The sequence below is a fragment of the Conger conger genome, chromosome 1, assembly GCF_963514075.1.
Source record: "Conger conger chromosome 1, fConCon1.1, whole genome shotgun sequence".
Taxonomy (NCBI): Eukaryota; Metazoa; Chordata; class Actinopteri; order Anguilliformes; family Congridae; genus Conger; species Conger conger.
Window position 1 is genome coordinate 74364998 of NC_083760.1, and position 13687 is coordinate 74378684.

The window sequence follows — 13687 nt, forward strand, 5'->3', positions numbered from 1 at the left end:
ACCTGGTTCCTGGAGATCTACCGTCGTGCAGGTATTTATTTCTACCTTAACTCGGTACACCAGCTTCTACTAATTATCAGCTCAACCAGATCTCTAGCTGTTGAATGAGATGCGCTTTAGGGTCGGCGTGAAAACCTACAGGACGGTAGATCTCCAGGAACAGTGTTGGGCGGTTTGGTCATTTTCAGCATTGCCAAACGTAGAGGCAATTTCACACACACGTTTATGGTTGGGCCAGCTCTGCAGTCTAGCTGTGAACAGTACCTCAGAGTAAAGCAGACTACAGACTGTATTTCCCAGTAAACACATAGGGTCATGGGTTCTAGTATGAATGTCTCCAAGAAGAACATATTAAGCTACCAACCTATGTTTTGTCCTTAAATCTATCAAAGATATCAGTGACAGTATTAAAACATGACAGGAGACTGAAGTAAAAAATGTTTTATTCACAATCCAACCACAAATTTGAAGTTTAAGAGCTTTTGAACATGTTCCTTCCAAATGCAATTTGCATTATATAATGCACTGTCAATAAGATACAAATAAAGACATTAGGATTTTAAGATTAAGATCAAAGTGTTCCTGACATGAGGAATAAAAGTCGGCATGGCATGGTTTGCTCTTTAATTAATTAATTTCACAAGAAATTGTATGCTGGTACTGTCATTTCAGTACCCTTGTGCTCTAACAAAAATGCCAATCACATTGAATAACTGGGAAAACACTTGAAACAATGAATAAAAACTACACAGTCAATGTTTTTTTTTAATACCTTATTCTGAGCACAAACTTCAATCTACTAATTTAGTAATAATCTGAAAAGGATAACAGGAGCAAAAAATATCCTTTGGAATAATATATCCATTCATTAGCTTTATGGGGGCTGTAAAATATGAAAAAACAATCTTACTGTATCATACTGTATACATTTATATAATCATTGAATACATGCACGTTCTCAATTAAGTTTATTTAACAGACATGACGAAAATAGAGTAGTGACCATATTGAAAAAAAATACATATTTCATCATACAGTATATGCAAGGTAAGATCAATACTGTCTGCTACTGAAATCAATGTGCTCATCTATACAGATGCAGTGTCAGTGTGCAATGCAATACACTGACAAGTAGTATAAATGGATGTAGCAGCACTCTTGGGAGAAAAAACAAAACAATTTTGGACCAACAGTTTTTTTTTTAGTAGGCAATAGTTCAGCATTGTGAAGGTCACATAAGTGCACACACCCGTGACTTCCACTTCCTGTACAGGGGTGTGGCTTCCTCACTGCTAGTCCTCTCAGTGAGAGACAGCCCTGAGCTCTGAGCCAATGGAGGGTCACTGAAACACATAAGTAAATTACTTTAAAATAAAACTTGATTTAACTTATACACATAACATACACATGACATAGCTATTTACATTGTTTTATTTATTCTATCAATAACTGCAGCTCTCATGCAGCCCCAGTCTCCCATGGCGTCCCCCAAGGATCGGTGCTTGGACCCATCCTCTTCATCGTCTATGCTTCTCTAAGGACAGATCAGTCGTTCCCACTGCCTCCAGTTCCACTGACGACACCCAGCTCTACATGTCCTCCAAACCTGTCACTGCCCTTACCCACTTTCTCACAGAAATCAAATGCAGGATGCAAACCAACTTTCTCAACTGTAGCAAAATCAGAAATCAGCATCATGGACCAAAATCTCTCACCCAATTTTTCCCTTTCCATTGACGGATTCACTGTCTGCACATCCCCCGTAACCTTGCTGTCATCTTTGATCTTCTCATTAAATAATCATGTTAATCTCAGTCAGAACAGCTCTTTTTCATCTAAAAAATATGTTTTTTCTGTCTATTCCCCCCTGTACTCGCAGCTGAAACACTTATCCATGCATTCTCCTCTGCACTACAGTACAACAGTATTGTTTATGGCACGTCCTTAAAAAACCCACACAAAATGTCCAGAACTCTGCTGCCCGTTTTTTCACCCAGCCACGTATCAGCGCTCATATAACACCTGTTCTTCAGAACCCGAATCCAAGATTCCGCCTCACTCCCCGCATTCAAAAGAGCACTCAAAACTCACGTCTTCAAAATTTATTTTCATTTGTTTTTAAACTTCTGTTTTTATCTTTTTTTTAAATAAAATATTTATCCTGAAAATCACTATACATAATAGACATATTGCTATTATTTACTTTTAATCTCTATTTGAAATTCATGATTGAATTTTGATAACTGGACTTACCTTATCTCTCTGGTCCTCTGTTTGATGGTTTCATACAAGTGCTCAGCTGTAGAATAAAATATTACAATTCAGTATTTTAAATATTATAAATATCTTGAAAGCGATTATTGTGCTTCGTTGGGTCTATTCCTTCTCACATATGTGAAATACACACACATATGCAAGAAGGATACTGTTAAATATTGCAATATTCATGCAATATTTAACAGTATGCTAAATAGGTTCCTGCTCTTGCTTCCCAACTGAATTAAAATCTTCTAGAGTGCCTTCTGTCTTGTTTGAAATGGTTAGAGAGCCTGATTGTGTCACTGGCTTGCTCACACCTAGTGGTGGCTATGCATGCTAAATGCAGCTAAATCCTCGGCATAGTTTTGACGAGGTGAAAACTCCAGCTTGAGTTGTAAGTTGTGAAACACATTTTCTTCAAGAGCCAATATATGTTTTTACACTTAAAGTATGACACATGCAGCCAAGTCATATTCCAGGATAAAAGCTGGATGTACTCCAAAATGTAACAAAAAAAAAACAGGAATAAATGCTTGCACAAAGAAAGTGAGATTTCTGCATGAGTCACTGCAGTTCTTCTCCCACAGACTTGAACGTTCAGGAAAGGTCAGAGATGAGCTCCATTATACAAGCTTTTATCTTTAAATCTCAAATTTTAAAAAACCAAATTCTCCTGTCAATATTCTATTCACATCACATACACCTCAAAAGGTCTTCCGGGTTTTTATAAGTCCCAACTCTCAAGGGACGTGGCACTTTACTGGTGGAAGAGCAGGCTGGCTGCAGGCCGGCCTGCGTGTGTATTGGGAAAGGGTCGGTCTGGACTCACAGTGCTGGGTGAGGCCCAGGGACTCAGGCTGGTTCTGGTTCTGGTTCTGGTAGTGGGGGTCAGGCTGCAGGTAGGTGTTGTTCAGGTTCCTGAGAGCAGAGGGATATGACACACATTCACACTTCACTGATGATAGAACCATAATGGGGTTTTCAAATGACTGCTTATACAGACAAATTTCAAGATGACTTCCATGATATGTAGTAGAATTTTAGATGTATGTAGATTGCAGATTTTACACTGGCTCATAACGTGGTCAAAGTAAACACCCTCTGGTGTGCCCTGTGAGCAACACAAACCCGCTGTTATCCAATGGCAGTGGATACGCGCACACGCGCACGCACACACGCACACACACACACCACTGCTCTTAGCCATCAGGCAAATGTTTTAATGCCAGAGGCTCATCTTATTAATGCTGCATGACATTTCATCCTGTCATAGAAGTGACTGAAAGATCTCCTGATTGTGAGCCTTCTTTGATGGGCTCAGTACAATGCAGCTCATCACCCATTTAAAGCTCAAAAATCTCCAATCAAAGGCGCGGCTTTCCTTTGTGCATCGACAGCCACGTACACAAAGTCAAGAGGCACAAGGTTAATGGTGTCATCAGATACACCCCCTGCGGCGCACTCTTCCTGCTCCAAGTCCCTGTAGTGCTGCATGGGTATGCACACATGCACATCACCAAGAAGAGCACTTCTGTCTCATTCCCTGCATACTGATCAGGCACCCTCTACACATATCCTACAGTTATATCCTCATGAAATACATTTCCTACCGTTATATTTCCCTTATTTGTGCAACTGCAATGCTAAAAGGCTGTAAAAGCTATACCCGAAGAAGCCCTTCGGGTCTAGGTACCCATAAAGGGGAATAATATTATTTTCAGGCAGATGATCACCTGACAACTCTCTCATTTCACTTCCTTGCATATTTAACTTTCTGATTTAACCTTACAATATATCCATCATGGAAGACTTATTATTATTAAGACTATATTCATATAGCAGTGTGGATTTTATATTGGCAACCCACGCAGTCTTATTACGATACATAAATCATGCTCCTCCCTCAGTGATCTGGTAGTTTTGGAAAATAATCCTCCTGAGAGAGAACAAGTTTATGCCAACATTTCTGAAAAATAATTATTTTACAGCTTAGCAGCGTCACCACTGACTCAAAACTGAGACAAACAACAGGAGTGGGGAGGGTAAGGGGCCTCTCTGTGTGCTTATATCAGCCCAAATAATATATGCTTGTGTGTGTATTACCATCTACTGTATCTGTACAAAGTAGGCACACCTGTTTATATGTGTCTGCACTTAGCTGTAAGTAAAAGTAATGTGTCGATGTGTAATGTGTCACTGTAATGTTTAGTATGAGTGCTTGTTTTCTTTGTGTGTGTGTGTGTGTGTGTGTGTGTGTCTGTTTGAGAGAGAGGGAGATGGAGGTGTAGATAGAAAGACCCTTGCCTGTTGGCCTCTGGCAGTGCAGTGAGATAGTTGGGCTGATCAGAGTGAGGGTCGCTGAACTGCGAGTCCGACTCTGTCATCAGTGCAGCTGCGTTGTCACTGTCGCCCCCATCATTTCTGTGGGATGCTGGACTCATCTGCTCCGCGCCCTGCTCAGCGGTGTGAGCCCCCCCTGCAGGACAGAGCCGGTCAGTGCAGCATTACCTCCACGGCACCTCAGCTGAGCAGTCACAACAGCAGAAGACCAGCACTTACCCTGGGACCCACCCTGCTCCTGGTGGCCATTACACGCCTCGGTCCTGGGCTGGCGGTGGACGTCCAGTCTCCGGAGTGTGCGGGGCCTGCCACCGTTAATGGCAGCGGTCCTGCGGAGACACACAGCACAGAGGATAGGGAAGGATGAACACATAGATCTACATAAACATATCTATACAAGCGCTACTACACTGTAAGCTCTCATCAGCAATGTGAAGATGAAGTGCAGACAGGTCTGTGACAGATGAGTCATGCTCTCTCTCACCCCGGCGGTACGAGTCTGTCGGGAGGGACTCGTCTGAAGAAGGGCCTGCTTTCGTACGGACGCCTCTAAAGGGGAAGAGGGCGACAGCATCACAAACAGCCCGGACGTGTGAATGAGATTACTCTGAGCAGAAAGGCTGTGAAATGTCAAGAGGCGAAGCGGGCGGCGTGCGGGGGAGCGTGCTCACGGGCGGCAGGCCAGAGGCCGGGGCTTTTCCCTGGGAGAGCTGGCCGTGCAGGGCCAGCCTGTACTGGAGCGCTTCGCTCAGCTTGTTCACCAACCGCTCCTGGGCCACGCTGGGGACGTCCTGGGGGGGTTTCAGTTCATTTCATTGTTAGATAATGCACATTAATAACATTGCTGTAAATGTGCCAGAGCTAGCCAGGAAGGTCCCTGGGCTACCGAACTCGGAGCCCAGAGAGTTAACCCACGCAAACAGGAGGAGAACATGTACACTCCACCTTCTCACGTCGTCAGTGTGGGGGTTGTTTAGTCAGGGAATAATTTACTTCCTACTTTTAAGTTCCCATTTGTAATGATGAACTCATTGTCTCATGTGCTACTCAGCTTAATGCAGCACGAGCAGGGACTCACTCTGCACTTGGACAGCTGCCCCAGAGCCTGTTTGTAGTACAGAGTGGCTTTCTCAGGGTCTCCCACTCGCAGCTTAGCTGCTCCGAGCCCTTCGCAAGCCTGCCACTGCCCCTCGTGGTCATCTGCGGTAATGCGGCCGTGTCAGGAGAAGGATGGAGAAACAAGGAAGAGGAACAAAGAAGAAAGGAAGACGTGGTTGGAGAGAGGACAGAAAATAGTTCATTTGTACATTCGCAAACATTGGCCAATGGAGGAGACTTTTGCGGAAACTACATTTTTAAATATTTCAATGAGTTTTATATGAATACATTTGGAGGGAGAAGCAGTCCCCAGCAGTTTATTTCACAGAGGTAGTTCCTAGTGTACAGTGTAGTATGTAAGAGTGACTTCAGGGCAAGGCTAAGGGCACACACCGGTGTCTTTGAAGGCCTGCAGGGCGTGAAGATAGTTCTCCCCTGCCTCCTCGTGCTCACCCAGCTGACTGAGGGCAAACGCCAGGTTACTGAAGCACTGACCCTGAGCACCGCGACTGCCCAGGGAGCCTGAGAGAGAGAGAGAGAGAGAGAGAGAGAGAGTGAGAGAGAGAGAGAGAGTGAGAGAGAGAGAGTGAGAGAGAGTGAGAGAGAGAGAGTGAGAGAGAGAGAGTGAGAGAGAGAGAGAGAGTGAGAGAGAGTGAGAGAGAGTGAGAGAGTGAGAGAGAGAGAGAGAGAGAGAGAGAGAGAGAGAGTGAGAGTGAGAGAGAGTGAGAGAGAGAGAGTGAGAGAGAGTGAGAGAGAGTGAGAGAGTGAGAGAGAGAGAGAGAGAGAGAGAGAGAGAGAGAGACCTAGCTCAGTGTCATTCAGAGCTGATGAAATAAACACACATAATGGTCCTGGTGACTCACACTGTACAGGAGAGCAGCAGGCATGAATAAACTTTCCTGTGAGAAATCACCAACCACACTCTACTTGTCAGATTGTCATTCATCATTATTTTCAGGCAATATAACGGCTAACAGGTCACCAAAATCAATTCCTAAAATGTTAATTTGTGCGTACTCAATTGATAGTGGAATGATCCCCCCCTGGACTATCAAGGAAGACAAATGTATTTTATATATGGGAAAGAGACTCATCAGTCATTTTCCACATAATTATTTTTATTATAACAGTTTAAGAACTCTTTGAATAAGGCTGGTGATGGCTGAGAGGCAGCTGTTTTTGCCAAATTTAAAATACTGTGACCAAGGGCTGTAAAGCATCTTTTTTTAGCCTGTGCAACCCAGACCCAATTATCTTAGTTACATCTGAGTGAAAGTATTTTCCCTAATAGCCATCTTTGCCACAAGCAAAGTGGGTATGAGCATTTTCACAGATATGTGTTCTATATTTAAGAGATTGAGCCTTAGTTGGGCCTCTATTAAATGTAAATGTGCACAATGGTACGTCAATTTCTAAATGTATTTAAAAGTTCATTGCAAGTCAATTAATTCTACTTAAAGCGAATAAAAAGCTATTACAAAAGCAATTCAACACAAGATTTAAATTATTTAAAAAATAACATCTTAGAATGAATGTAAGAAAATAACCTAATATTAACCCTGCCTACTCCTACATCACAATCACTTAGCAACCACTGTTCTAGAGTAACGCCACTACAACAGCAGAAAACATCGGTCTCAAAAATACAAGATCCTCAACCAAGCACAGAAGCCCCTTTTACGGTAAATGGTGAAGGGTTGGCATTTATATAGCGCCTTTAACCAAAGCGCTGTACAATTGATGCTTCTCATTCACCCACTCACACACCAAGTGCGATTGGCTGCCATGCAAGGCACTTTTTTTTTATGCAGGTGTAAAGTTAACCAAACAAACCAACAATTACTAATGTAAACACACAGCTCTCAGAGGACAGTGTGCTGTCCAGCACCACTCCAAGATCCCCTCGGATGAAGAGGGTGACACTACGGCGGATGGAATTCACAAGGGTGAAATTGGCTGAGAAGCACAGCATCTCAATTTTAGCCCAGTTAAACTTCAGAAGATGGTCTGCGATCTAGCACTTAGGCAAGCCGGGATGGACACTGAAACAACACTCTACAGTGCTCCCATTTTCAGAGCATTTCCTGAAAATGGATGTGTACCAACTGGAAAAATAATTTCGGCGCACATCTACTAATTGGAACGCATTAGCCTGCTCCTATATTTTTCAACACATGTACTCCTTAGGAAGAAATGTTAGACCTGTGAGACCAGTCTATCAGAGACAGCAATGAACAGTCCTCTTAGTGACAGCTACTTATAAGTGGTGGTGCAAATTAGATACACTGGCTCAGCAGAATTGCCCAAAATAACACTTCAAAACAAAAATAGCATGAGTAAAAAAAAAAAAAAAAATTCCCAAACTAATAAACAGCAAGGCTGAGTCAATAATAAAGAGTGGCATGAAGGCTAGGGCTGAAATAACGTGCAGCAAGAAGGCGAGGCAAACAACAGGGCAATAAAGCATGTGTGGGGTCGGCAGCTGATTTGGATTTTTTCTTTTTTTAATTAAGCAACATAACATAACCTCAATTAAGATTAATAAATACTAGACATTTGCAGACATTTATGCCACTTGCATTTCTTGTCCTATTATTTTTGTTGACATAACGACCATGCTGTGTCAGGATTAGTTATATGCTACGGCTGGTTACATTATTCAGCATAATATCAAAGCCTCAGCAAAGCAAGTATGCCTATTTATAATTATAAACATCTTATGAAACCCATAATGAATGCAATGCATTATGAATTCAAGCAGCCGCAACCTCCAATTTGACAGTTCTGCCACGCTTGCACAAGCATCTTTTTCTTTTACACGATAGCCCAGTCTAGTCGAGGATGAAGATTAACACAGTTTGTAAAAATGCCAAGCCATGTGGTGACAGGACCTCCCACCCTTCAGCACCCAGTACTGCCCTGACTACTGTTCCTCTCAGGGAGCTGTACTGTGTGTCTCTCAGGGAGCTGTACTGTGTGTCTCTCAGGGAGCTGTACTGTGTGTCTCTCAGGGAGCTGTACTTTGTTCCTCAGGGAGCTGTACTGTGTGTCTCTCAGGGAGCTGTACCGTGTGTCTCTCAGGGAGCTGTACCGTGTGTCTCTCAGGGAGCTGTACTGTGTGTCTCTCAGGGAGCTGTACTGTGTTCCTCTCAGGGAGCTGTACTGTGTGTCGCTCAGGGAGCTGTACTGTGTGTCTCTCAGGGAGCTGTACCGTGTGTCTCTCAGGGAGCTGTACTGTGTGTCTCTCAGGGAGCTGTACTGTGTGTCTCTCAGGGAGCTGTACCGTGTGTCTCTCAGGGAGCTGTACTGTGTTCCTCTCAGGGAGCTGTACTGTGTGTCTCTCAGGGAGCTGTACTGTGTGTCTCTCAGGGAGCTGTACTGTGTGTCTCTCAGGGAGCTGTACTGTGTTCCTCTGAGGGAACTGTACTGTGTGTCTCGCAGGGCATGGTCATCTCAGCAGCCTCACCATGTAGGGCTGCAGCCTCTCTGTGGTAGTCCAGGGCCTGTTGGTACTGGGCCAACGCGTTGTGGACGGCGCCCAGGTTCTGCAGAACCACGGCCAGCCTGGGAGGCTCGGTCTGGGCCTGAGGCAGGGCCCGCTCAAAGCACTCTGCAGCCTCCTGGAACAGCCGCAGCTGGGAGAAGCTCAGGCCCAAGCCATTGTAGAGTTTACCTAAAATAGGAAAGAAAAGGGTGTGAAGGCACAGCTTCACAGCCATAGACATTCTGATACATTCTATGTGGTATCCGTCTGCTGGCATCTCTGTTCTATGACCTTGACTTGCTTCATGCTGTATTGCCTTGTATCATGCCTTACACCATGTGTGCTCAATTAGGGGAAATGTGGAACTGGAAACTAACTCTTGTTATACCTTTAAGAGTTAATTGAGCAAATACAATTTGTATCATCCATTGAGTAACTACGCTAAGGCAATGTGCGGATGTTTCAAAGATTAAGAGCATCACAGAGCTTTACCCAGTGTGTCTTCATCCTTGACACTAATGGTCAGCTCCAGACATTCTGTGAGCACAGCAATAATGTCTTCCTCTGTGAAGTCATCACTCTGGAGCATGTGATCTCCAGCCTCCTTCAGAGCCACAGCTGCAGACTCCAGCTTGCCTGCCACCCTGTAGCTCTCCCCAGCCCGCTGCAAGCTGCGCACCGCCTGGCCCCAGTCCTGAACACCGGGACAGGGGGATCTTACAGGGACCAGCTCATTTACTGACTGACTTTACTGACACCTGTTTTTATTCAATGGAATTAACATCCCTGAATCAAAAGTTAAAACATTTTAAATGTCAAGAACCAGGCTTGAAACATGCTGAAACACCACATAAGTTATTTTCCAGGCATGGTATCCAAAAACTCATTTTTTGCATTTGTCCTTACTAGGATATTTCCTTTTGCATTTTTACCAGTTGCAAAGTCATGGATACTTTACGTTATTAGTAAATTCTCATTTTCAGGTGGTTTATACACAAGGCACAGCACAGAATGCAAAACCTAAATGAACCAGATAAATCTCCATTTGTGTAAGTGTTCCTTGTAGCTAAATATAATTGAACATTTTCTGATTTGGATTTGGAGCTTTAGATATATGCTAACAGCTCTTTGCGGTCATTATATAATGCATGCATTAACTATTTTAAAATGCTGTGTGAACGTTATCAAAGTGCCTTTGAAAATCAAAACCCAGTGCTCCCTCATTAAACACTTCTTCCAATTAAAAGATCTTAGTCCAATTTGTATGAAAGAAAATTCTCATGTTCATTTTACTCATATCAAATCAAGTGGCTTCATTTGTAAATGTCCACACTCAATGAGAAAGTGATTTTTTGAAATTAACTGATTTCCAAACCCACAATGCCAAGCAACCAGGAATGCACTGTAACCATGGAGACTGACCTGGGTGAGGAGATGGCAATGGGCCAGCTTCATGCAGGCATCGCCTTCGCTGCCCCCCTCTCCTTGGGAGCGGTACAGCTGGGCGGCCTGCAGGTAGTGCCCCGCCGCTCGCCCTGGCTCTTCCAGAGCCTCGTGAGCTGCTCCCAGGTTGAACTGAAGGTCTGCCACACGCTCGCCCCTCTCCCCAGGCTCAGCTCGCTTCAGGAAGTCCAGTCCCTTCTGAGGCTTCCCTGCCTCCACGTAGGCCGCGCCCACATTAAAGGCACAGGCCCGCTGCACTCCCGGCTCCTTCAACTGAGGATAGAGGAACCAGGTGAGGACAGTGGAAGCAGGTGAGGACAGTGAAACCAGGTGAGGACAGTGAAACCAGGTGAGGACAGTGAAACCAGGTGAGGACAGTGGAACCAGGTGAGGACAGTGGAACCAGGTGAGAACAGTGAAACCAGGTGCGGTCAGTGCAAGCAGGTGAGGACGGTGGAAAGGATATAGGGGCTATTTAAATTGTCCTATCAAAGCCAATTCTGTTGGCCAACTCTACACCACACAAACTGGCAACTCATAAGCCTGTACAGTTCCAAACATCTTTCTTCACATAAGCAGAAGATGACTTTGGCAGCACAGAACACAAGAACTTTCCAAATGGTTCGCGGTTAAATTCTGTTTCACAGATTTTCTGTTGTTTCTGATGAAATAAACAAACAAAGCAAAAATGGGCAAATAAAGTGTATTAGTGATAAATACTAAAAACCTCACTTGATCACAGCTTGGCTCACACCTGCCTTTTGCTCATCAAGCCAAACAAAGCAAATATTATCAAACGCTTTACAAATATGCATATAAGCATGCAGTAAGTCAGCAAATATTGAGTAAATGGTGGTGTCCTTTCATCAGCCATGCACACTAGACTGAAGAAAGCATTCAGCCTTGTTTAGGTTACTGTTAGTGGGTTGCTGCTGCTTACACTGCTTTGTTGCTTAGGCTTACGTGTTAAATACAATAAGCATGGAGCTGGTATGGTATCAGAGAATTAGTCATTTATTTTTCACTAAAATTACACGTATTAGTGGTGCCAACTCAATTATGTATACCGTAGTTGGGTTGTGTAAAATCAATTTAGCAGGATAGGTTTCATTAGCTTTAGGATCTCATGAAAAAGTGCTATACAAAACAAAACATACAGTAACCCATAAAAGACCTAAACACTTGCCAGCTATATGAATCCCCAGTGAAATTACCTCAAGTGAGGCTTTGAAGGCTTTTTTGAAGAAGCCAAGGGCTTCTATACAGTCTCTCTTGAGCAGAGCACTGTTTCCAGAGGCAGTCAATCCTTCGATATCTGCCCGAATCTCCAATAACTCTGGAGACTCGTCCACCTTCTCTGAATGACTATTCTTCTTCTTCTTCTTACGACCCTGTTGGCTGGAGGACTCATCAGAGGCCATGGCAGTCAGGACAAACCGCAGCTACAAGAAGGGGTGACTGGGGAGAGGACTGAAAGAGAGAGCTGCAGTTAAATTACATTAAACCATTAACAATAAAACCACGAGTGGTATTGATTTTAACCACAGAAACACGCAGAAAACAATCTTAAATTACCCATAGCGAGCTTTAACGTTTTAAAAACGTTATTTGAACATATAATGCTAGCATATTTACATGAGATGCTCGACTAGAGGGTTCCTTCAATTATTCGTTTCTGCTTTTAAGAAAGACCAGAGTAACTTGTAACGCTGTAATTTTCGGAATAAAGACTAGATAACCCCTATTCACTAGAGGAGTATAATCCGGCTCTTATCAATGTTTAATCAACACAGCACTAAATAGCTAGTGTCCAGTGGCAGATTATTCAAGCCATGGAATCCTAACGTGTATACAATGTGTAACATTATTTGAAAATACGGTGTTAGCTAATCTAACTGTTAGCCAATTATTCGTAGCAAGCTAAAAAAAAGCTCAAAGTAGCGTATAGCTAGCAATGTATTATGCATTGGCAGTGCATCACGTTAGTTAATATCAGAGCCGATGATTGTATAAACACTGTTGCGAGTTAGCAAATAGTTATGATGTTATAAATAAACGTAATATTAAACAAGCAGGCAACCAATTCGCTTATTAAATAGCGTTATATTACAGTGAAGTGGTTGATTAAATTAGCTAACGTTAAGTTACTTACAAAACGATGTGTTAATGTTACTGCCATTCGTTGTAATAGTCCAACCAAGTTAGCAAGCGATCTGACCTAACTTGCACCACCTTCAAACTTCCAAGAGAAGTAACTGTTAGATGGTTGACTTGCGAGCAAGCTCGCAGACACTCTTATATTATTATGTTAGCGAACTAATTAGCTAGCTAAAACCCAAATGCTACATAGCCTCGCTAACTTCGCTAAAACAAGGCTCTCTGAAGGCTGAGTACAGTTCAGTTTAAAGGCGTTGCTACAGCAACATGGAAAGCAGTGGTTCTGTGCCCAACACAGACAACCAATTCAGCCAATCCAACATCAGAACACCCAGGGATGCCCAGATGAAAGGTAGCCTATAATTTTAGTGGAAGACGATATATCAACGAAGATCGTGGTATCATGTGAATGGATCCAAAATATGTAAAACAAAATAAGTAAAACAACAGGCACAGAGTTTCCATTTAACTGAGTTAATTACTTTGTATCAAAGTTTAATTTGTTGGCTAGTAATGTATATGCCTGTGGCTAGGGCATATTGTCTAGAGCGAATACAGAACGTCAATAATGTGGCCAGACCTCATGGGAAATCTAATTTTCTATCATTTATTTTATAACTAGGGCCGACCAAATTGAAAAACCCAGATACGACTTTCCGAACACAGTATTGCCATATGAATTATGTGATTGAAACCAATGGCATTGCTCCCCCTAACGAACATCCAATCGCCCAATCCAATTTCGGCAAACGAAATCCAAAAAATCCAAAATAATTGAACATCAAAATCTGAATCGTTTGATTTGACTGTAAACCATGCTGTAACGAGAGATAGCTCATGTATCCACTGCGTTCATGCGCATGTACACCATGGCAGAAATAAAAATTGAACTATGTATCCCACAAT

The 13687-nt window shown here is 43.1% G+C and overlaps 1 protein-coding gene across 1 annotated transcript; it reads right to left on the reverse strand.

The window, feature by feature from the left end:
- Nucleotides 1-426: 426 nt before the first annotated feature.
- LOC133105970 (tetratricopeptide repeat protein 24) lies at nucleotides 427-13025 on the reverse strand. Its single transcript, XM_061215996.1, has 14 exons — nucleotides 12777-13025; nucleotides 11839-12094; nucleotides 10604-10897; nucleotides 9674-9875; nucleotides 9164-9370; nucleotides 6091-6219; nucleotides 5678-5799; nucleotides 5271-5390; nucleotides 5084-5148; nucleotides 4819-4928; nucleotides 4564-4735; nucleotides 3089-3177; nucleotides 2254-2299; nucleotides 427-1343 (listed from the first exon to the last, which is right to left on the reverse strand). The coding sequence occupies exons 2-14, from the start codon at nucleotides 12043-12045 to the stop codon at nucleotides 1232-1234; spliced, it is 1875 nt and encodes a 624-aa protein (XP_061071980.1). The 5' UTR covers nucleotides 12046-12094; nucleotides 12777-13025; the 3' UTR covers nucleotides 427-1231.
- Between the last annotated feature and the right edge of the window lie 662 nt (nucleotides 13026-13687).